The 8611-nt window shown below is 43.5% G+C and overlaps 1 protein-coding gene across 1 annotated transcript in view; it reads right to left on the minus strand.

The window, feature by feature from the left end:
- The window catches only part of WDR64 (WD repeat domain 64), a 150748-nt gene extending 147186 nt beyond the window's left edge, over positions 1-3562 (minus strand). Inside the window, exons 1-2 of the mRNA XM_019548612.1 lie at positions 3409-3562; positions 2529-2659 (exon numbers count right to left, since the gene is read on the minus strand). Coding sequence (XP_019404157.1) covers positions 2529-2659; positions 3409-3562 — 285 coding nt within the window. The remainder of the gene's footprint in view (positions 1-2528; positions 2660-3408) is intronic.
- Positions 3563-8611: the final 5049 nt, after the last annotated feature.

The raw sequence follows: 8611 nt of genomic DNA on the forward strand, positions 1-8611 counted from the left end.
CCTGCCCGGGATTTGGGGGGCCCTGCCCTACAGGAGGGGGACTGGTTAGTACCCCACTCCTTCTCTTCTCTCTCCCTGGGGGGCTGGGCCATGTAGAGGCCTGGGCGGGGGCTTGACCCGCCTGGCTCCACGCAGCCGCCTCCTCCCAGGGAGCGAGGAGTTAACCCCTTCCCACCACAAGCCCGCTTACCTCCGGCAGTGCTGGGGGTTGGCAGGGGGCTCTGCGGCTGCTGAGGGGGTGTCTGGGGGGCTTCGGGGGCGCAGCAGGCTTCATCCGCATTTCTCTCACGGCTCTGGAGCCTACTTGTGGCTGACTGCATTGTCTGTCTTGGGGTGTGGGGGGAGTAGGCAGGGAAGGGCTAAACTGCCTGCCTGGCCCCCATGGCCACCACTGTGAGGCTGCTGTTCTTGTCCAGGCTGAGCCCAGCCCAGAATGCAGCAGTGGTAGTGGTGGCAACAGGTGGGGCAGGCAGGTAAACACTTCCCTGTCTGCTCCCCAGGAACAGACAGTGCAGGCAGCCACAAGTAATCAGGGGTGGTGGCGAGCAGGGATCTGGGGTGCTGGGAAGGGTAGAGGAGGGCACTGGGCCAAATCTAGGGCAGTGGGGTGTGGGGGCTAAGAGCTCCATGAGCTGCCTAAAATTAAAGTATAGCAAGGCCCTCAGTTAACATTAGAAACACAATGGCATGTATTTATGAGGACAGATACCTCTAGGAATTTGAAATAGTGGACCAAGCAACATCATGTGTGTTTGAATTGAGGAGCAGACCCTACTTGCTCAAAATGGTAGGATAGATTTTGTAACTTGCATAGCATAAGCCAGATTCTGCCCATAGGTACCCTTATGCAGATATAGTGGAGACAGATGGGTGGATTCTTTGGTCTGCAAAACTTGCCTTGCACCATGCAAGCCTTATAGTGGCTTTAAATCAGCTGGAGATAGCCACTGTAGAATTCTCCCCTGAGAAAACTCACAGAAACTCCCAGCTGAAAGCAGGAGAGCAGCTCTTGTGGCCTTCCACATTTATTAATTCTTAAAAACAAACAAAAAGCATCTGGGCACCTAAAAGCTCAGTCAAATGCCTATCTGTGGAATTTCATTGTCTAATTTTTTCAAATCGGTCCAAAGTGGCTTTTCCATACAACTGTAAAACTTCTATTTATTCCAGATTTCCTGATGGCATATCCATGCCTCACAGGTTAATTTTTGCATCTAGGTACATGGTAGCTTTGGTTATATAAATCATTGAACAAAAGCAAAGGCAAAGCATTTTCATAAGTCTGTTGGGTGGATGTTTGGCATTTTCAATATCAAACTATAAAAAAAAATGTTTCCCCTTCCTTTTTCAACACGTTAAAACTCTATTTGTCAGGACTGGTTTCTGGTAACCTCTTGGACAAAAGTTCATAGCATTACAAGCAAGGTGCCATAAACCAGTCAACGTTTTTTTGTCTAGACCAGTGGTTTTTCACCACAGTACCACAACACCCTCTGAAGGTGCCAGGTGAAACTGTCTTGTGTGCCTCTGTTTTCAGGAACCACGTACGGAGCCAGATTAGGAAATGGCTGTGGTAGGACAGGGTGCTCCTGCTTGCATTAGATTTATCTGCACCACTTCCTGATGCAGCCACTTCCTGGTCAAGCTCCACATATGCTTCCTAGAAACAGGAGGTGCCCACATAGTTTTACCAGAGGCAGTGCTGCAGCACCCTTGAAAGGAGGGTTTAGTCCTAATGCAACAGGAGTTCCCCATTCTGCTGCAGCTGCTTCTTAGCTTGGCTCCACATGCTGCTTCTGGAAAATAGGGTACCACTAAGTTTAGAAAAGTTATGGAGATGCTGTAAGCCTAAAAAAGGTTAAAATCAGGGTGTGAATTATAGGGGGGTAAGGGGTGGGACTGAGCCCTGCCCCCCATAAGAGATGAGAGCCATAAGAGATGTAAGATTGGAAAATCATAACCTGGGGGTGCTCTCTGATCGGATTGCTCCTTCCAGTGAACCAGTTTAACTTTTTTTGCAGGACCCGCCCCCACCCAAGAGAGTCAAAGTATAAATTAGAACCCTGGTTAAAGATCCATGGATCTAGACCAAACAAAATTAAGTTTTGAGCTAATTTTCTCTCTAGCCTAAAGGCGGAATTTTTTCCCCCAAGTATTTTGGCCTTTCACAAATGAAAGATTTATAAAAGAAATAATGAATGATGTGAAAATGTCACACTTCACTGCACAGTGAATCAGCAATGCATCTTTCCAGTCATTTCATACATGAGAGGCAAGGATTTATAATGATAGCTTTTATTGGACCAACTACATTGTTGAGGGAGCTGTCAGACAAGCTTTCCCAGTGATACATCTTGTCCATTAAAAGATATCACTAAAAACCATTGCCTCTTGTACATTTCCTGGACCATCATAGCTGCCACAACACTCCAACCCTACTATTCCTTTAATGTGGCATTTCCTTATTTCATATTTATGAAAAATTCCCAACACAAATAATAACAATAACAATAATAATAATCACTTACCTCACACCATTCTATTTTTCCATCAGGATTGTTACTAATCTTCCTAAAAAAGGCCTTAACATCTTGATCCTTCACTTCCGGACCAAAAAGAGTCTGTACTGTTGCACAGAATTTATCATAATCTATTTCATCTGCATGGAGGAACAACAATAAATGGATGCAAAGCTGAAAATTGTCAAACCTTGCTTTACATATTTCTCTCTTGCCTTATTTTACTTTTAGTATCATTAATGTTTAAATCTGCACACTAGTGATATCAGGTATTAGGGTATTTCTGGCAAAAAAGCATTTTCTTTTAGTTTTCAAAAATCTCATGGTTTGCCAGGAAATATAAGGCAAACAGTACATTCAGAAACCATACAGGCTGAGAGGGAACACAGGTTAGAAGCTTTCTCCCCACTAACTCTGTCTTATCCCCAAAAGCTTTCAGGGGCAACTGGCCAGCCTTAGCTGTTCTGATGCCAAAAGGGGTCTTGTGGTAAAGCCTATTATTTTGATGCTGACATTTAGTGACAACAATACCACCACATCTACATCATTTACAAGAATGGAGATTAACTTGGATAATTAATAGGTTCACAGTAGTATAAATCATTAAAAAGTAAATAACAATAGTGTTTATGGGGTATTATGGGATTATTACAGCATATTGTAAAGTTAGTATTTCTGTCGACAAATGGTACTGTGGCAGAATCTGGGCACAGTGAGAATTCTGTTAATCCAAATTGAATAGGGAATAGTATTTTGTTAAAGCAAACTGCATATTTCCCCTCAAAAGTGGGGAAGTTGAGGCCTAAGTTTTGGACCCCGCTTTCCACCTCAATGACCCTTCCACTCCACAAAATTTCACATCCCATCAGTCAGAAAGCATGCCTCTTACTCTCATCTTTAATGTACAGGCCTAATCTTTCCTCCTTCTTCTGAGATACTATTTTTTCAACTACTTTCTGAAACTGCCTTAAAGCATTCTTGAAATTTGCCACATCAGAAAAGGTAGAGCAGTGCTGTTTATCTGAATCCTTCCAATCACACATCCTTAATTAAAAGAGGGAACCAAGGTAGGAAGGACAGCTTGGAGAATTGTCCTTCTGACAGACTGTTCTTAATCTTGTCCTGGTCTTTAAACCTTCAACTTCTGTCTGAGGGGTGTAAGGCATTGACCCTACATGACCCTACATCTCAGGTGTAACTTAGGCCCAACAAGCATGTCATGCTGGCAAACCTACCAGGAAACCCCTGATGTCATAAATCCCTGTTACATCATAGCGGGGAGTCTCTTGATCAGTGAGCCACCCTAGGTCACAAAAACCAGTACCAGTGACAGCTTGGTGAAAGACAATTTCTTTCCCAGTTTCCCCCCTCCAGAAAAAGAAAGGTACAGCCATGGTTTTGAAAAGAAAGACCTTGCTAGTAAGTGAGATTCCTTCTGTTACTTTCTTTTCAGCATATTAGGAACCCTTTTCTTCTCACTGGCCAGTGGTGATTGACTCTCTCAAACTTTCTTCTAATCCCAGTGAGCAGAGGTTCCCTTACCTCATTAGTCCTTGTGGCATGCCACTCTCCAGCTGCATATACTCCATGAGATGACATAGATAGGCTGAGCTGGGCAAGGACCCCTCTTTACTTGGGGGGAAGGGGTGATTTTCTGATGGCTTTATTCTTTGGATTATTTGTATAATACTACATGGCACTCAGATTGGCTATAATTGAATTCAGTTGGGTATGAGACTATTCACAAACATGAAAGGAAATATTCCTGCTGACTTCAAGGGAACCCCTTGTTGAGATATAATAAGTACTGATCAGTGATCACTGAGTCTTTCATAAGCTTAATTATTTCAATCTAACTCCGTTTCTGAAGGTCAGTACTCCTGTATTGTCATCTTCATCATTGTTATTTTTCACATGTAAATCCAACCATGCCTGAAAGTTTCTCAATGCACATTTGATTCCAGGCCACTGAGTCAGTTCTGATTGGCAGTGATCCAGCCAGGTAGTCACTGGCATTTGGAAGCAGTTTAGTGGCCTAAATTCAAATTACTAGCAGGATCAAATGTATTCACCACCATGGCGCACATCACTCGTTTTTATTAATACATTTTTCTTGACCTCTGATGAAACTGCCAAGCAAATTGAAATAGGACCGAGTTGCCCTTTCAGTCTCTCACTATAGATCAGGAATTTCAGCTGACTTCATCTTGGCTATGTGTGGTGTATATTTACCTCCAAAGACTCTCATGCGGCCATCTTTGGACTGCTTGATGCAGGGGATTTGCTCTTTATACTACTATGTGGGAAGGAAGAAAGACACACTTTGTATGTTTAAATTTCAAATTGTTGGCTATGATCTTGGGTTACATGTAGGGTCTCTGCCAACATCTCCACAGCAATTGACACATTTAAGAGAGTAATTCAAGCAGAGACTCCCACATGTCCTTTGCTAGATACAGCAAAGGAGGGGACCACCTCTATTTATGCCTCTATGATTCTGCACTTGCCTGACCATAGAGTAAGTTATAGCTACCTAATGAATACTGCACCTTATCCCAATGGAATAAGTCCCAAGGGATTTTGTATCAATAGAGAAGTACAGGAGGAAGGTCCAATAGTTTTAAAGTAACACAGAGTTCTGGCCCAATAACTTTAAAGCAGCAAGGAGTTTCACTTTAGCACTTTCCATTAGTGGAAATCATAGCCGGAACCTGGACGTTGCTCAGGTGATATACTCTGCATTCTTTGCATCAGTCCAGCACTAATTGTACATTGAATATTTCCCTTATGAACCCTGGCAATTATCTTCCCCCCACATTTATTTTTAGCTATGATTATCTGGGATGTCTGGGTCATTTCAAACCTTTCATGGCATTAACCTTTTGTAAAACTCTCTCCTTTTACAAATTGCTTAGTCTGCAATGCCAAGCAGGAAAGAACAGTATAAAATGAAATAGCTCACCATCTGTGAGTAATTGATAGGATTTATACTCTTCCATGAAAAGAAATATAAAGAATATGGTTTGAAGAGAAAGCTTTGGGTTTAGCAATAAAGCTCTTCTGGGTACCAATGAAAGTCAAAGGGCAAAATCTTTGTATCTTGTACCCATATCTTCCAATTTCTAAAGTATTTATCTGACTTCCTTGTTTCCAATAGAATATTTCTTTCGTATTTTCAAACCTCTCTCAAAACTTCCGTCTTTAAGCTAAAAATCCAAGTATCCTTTAGGAAGCAAATGCCTTTCTACTCTTCTATTCCATGCAACTCATTTTTCACGAAAGAGAATCCCATATTGAACTGCTCGTTTTCAAGATTCCATCAGCCTCTCTTCTCCAGGCTCTCGCCTTCCAGCCCAGCTCCCTTTGCCTTGTCAGAAGTTCCACATACTGTGGATAAGGGAGATAAAAAGAGAGAAAGTAGCATGCAGTCAGCAAAAAGTATCTTGACTGCTGCTTGTTAATGCTGGGAACAGAATCCCAGCCAATGCATACTAAGCCATAAACCTTTTACAAAATATCTTTAATTCTGCACCTATTATTCCACAAAGTATACAAGGGGTAACACTCACGGGCAATTCTATCTGTTGAAATCCTCATTTGAAATTTACTTATAACAGACACTACATAAAGTATTAGGGTTAGGGTGAGTAGTCTGATCATTTGGACATTATACAAAAGGTAGGCACACCCCTCCTTGTGTGTTAAAAGAAACCCTCAGGGGATTCAGGCAGAAGGGTGCCTAATTTCTGGGTCACAGCTGGGCTGAGCATCAGCCTGCTCAGACTTGTTGGAAGTGGAGCAGTTCTAGGCATGAACAGATGTGTGAATCTAAGTTCCCGAGGAATTTCTCTCTCATCTAATGGAAATCAAATTACTTACTGGACAGCATCACTGTATCAACAGGAAATTTTGTGAGCCACCCTGTTCCAGCCTCTAGTCTCATGCTTGGAGGATTCTACTAGGATTTCATAGACATTTGGGCTGGAAGGGACCCCAGAGGATCATCGAATCCAGCCCCCTGCCCCAGGGGCAGGAAGTCAGCAGGGATCATAGGATCCCAGCAAGATAAGTTGGGATGCTTGTCTTGAAGGCGTTCAAAGTGGGTGCTTAAACAGCCTTCGGTGGCAGACTATTCCAAACTTTGGGGGCTCGGACAGTAAAGAAGTTCTTCCTTATGTCCAGCCTGAATCGGTCACGGCAGAGTTTGTGACCGTTGGATCTTGTCATCCCTTGGGGCGCTCTGGTGAACAGACTTTCCCCCAGATCCTAATGAGCACCCCTGATAAACTTATAGGTGGCCACCAGATCACCCCTGAGCCTGCGCTTTTCAAGGCTGAAGAGTCCCATGGCACTCAGCCTCTCATCATAAGGTCTATTTTCCTGACCTCTGACCATGTGTGTGGCTCTCCTGCACCCTCTCAAGCTTCTCTACACTCTTTTTGAATTGTGGAGCCCAAAACTGGATGCAGTACTCCAGCTGCAGCCTCACCAAGGCAGAGGACAATGGGAGAATGACGTCTCGGGATTTGCTTGAGAAGCACCGGTGGATGCAAGCCAGCATTTTGCTCGCTATACTAGCCACAGCATCACATTGAAGACTGATGTTTATCTTGTGGTCAAGATGACCCCCAAGTCCCTTTCATCTGTAGTGCTAACCAGCATAGCACTGCCGAACCTATAAGGATGCTGCAGGTTTTTCCTCCCAAGGTGGAGAACCTTGCATTTTTCAGTGTTGAACACCATCAGGTTCTCATCCGCCCATTTCCTGAGCCTGTCCAGGTCAGCCTGGATCACCTGTCTTCAGGTGTGGATGCTTTACCCCAGAGTTTGGTGTTGTTGGCAAACTTGGCCAGTCCGCTTCTGACACCAATGTCCACATCATTGATAAAGATGTTAAACAGTATAGGCCCAAGGACAGAGCCTTGAGGGACCCCACTGGTGACTGCGCACCAAGATGATTGGCTTCCATCAACCACCACCCTCTGGGTCCTGCTGCAGAGCCGATTCCCCAGCCCGCGGGTCGAGGCTGCAGTTAGTCAGTTTTGCCAAGAGGTGATCATGGGATACGCGATCGAAGGCTGTTTTAAAGTCATGATATATGACAGCAATCTCTTCCCCCTTGTTTCAGGGAAGAAGCTGGAGGAAGGAATTAAACCTCCTTGGCAGAGTCCTCTGATCACTCTGCTGTGACATAAGCAGCCATGGTTCTAATTCAGCACCTGCACTGTGAAATAAGGAATCCTTTAAAGTACTTTGAAAAAGAGGGTATAGGTACCTACTTCAAGTGATAGCCTAGAGTTATGGATCCTGTGTGGATAGAAACAACGTCGTGTAGCCCTGAGGAAGACACCTGAGGAGTGAAATTTAAGATTGTCCTATGCTTGGCATATACATGTTGGCTGAATCTATACAACTGCAGGCTAAGTGTGCTGACATTAGGCAGCTTCCTTAGTGGGAAGTTATCTGCACTATTTTGGATCCCATTTTGAGACATCTACCTTTCCCCATGCACTGCATAGGGAGCCAAGATACCTTAGCTAAGGCTCTGGATTCCACTTTACTGGGTCTGGCTTTAGTTCTTGGCCGCGTTTTGTGAGTTTTATGATTTTCTTATGTTCCAGTACCTAGTTGGGACAGCTGGACTCTAGTCCTGGCTCTACCCATCTTTCATTACGTGACCTTATTAAGTTACTAAATTATACATCTACATTAGAAATAACATCCTATCTTTGAGTCAGTTACAGTAAATGCTTATGAATCCCTTATTCATTAGTCTTCAGTATGTGGCAAAACAACAGTCTCTGTCTATTTCAGTACAACACACTGCTATTAGATCTTTAAAAAATCCTGTATTACTAGGGCTTTATTTTATAACATGCTGCTATACATTTACCTGAATCACAGAAGTAGAAATAACAGAGCTGGAAAGAACTTCAAGTGTTCATCTTGTTTATCCCCTGCACTGAGGGAAGATCAAATCTAGCTAAACCATAGCTAACAGATGTTTGTGTAGCCTGTTCTGAACAGCTTCCAGTGATGGGGAATCCACAAACTCCTTAGGTAATCTATTTTAGCATTTAACTCCCCTTCAA

This window comes from Crocodylus porosus, unplaced genomic scaffold (assembly GCF_001723895.1).
Source record: "Crocodylus porosus isolate Cpor-Errol unplaced genomic scaffold, CroPor_comp1, whole genome shotgun sequence".
Classification (NCBI taxonomy): domain Eukaryota; kingdom Metazoa; phylum Chordata; order Crocodylia; family Crocodylidae; genus Crocodylus; species Crocodylus porosus.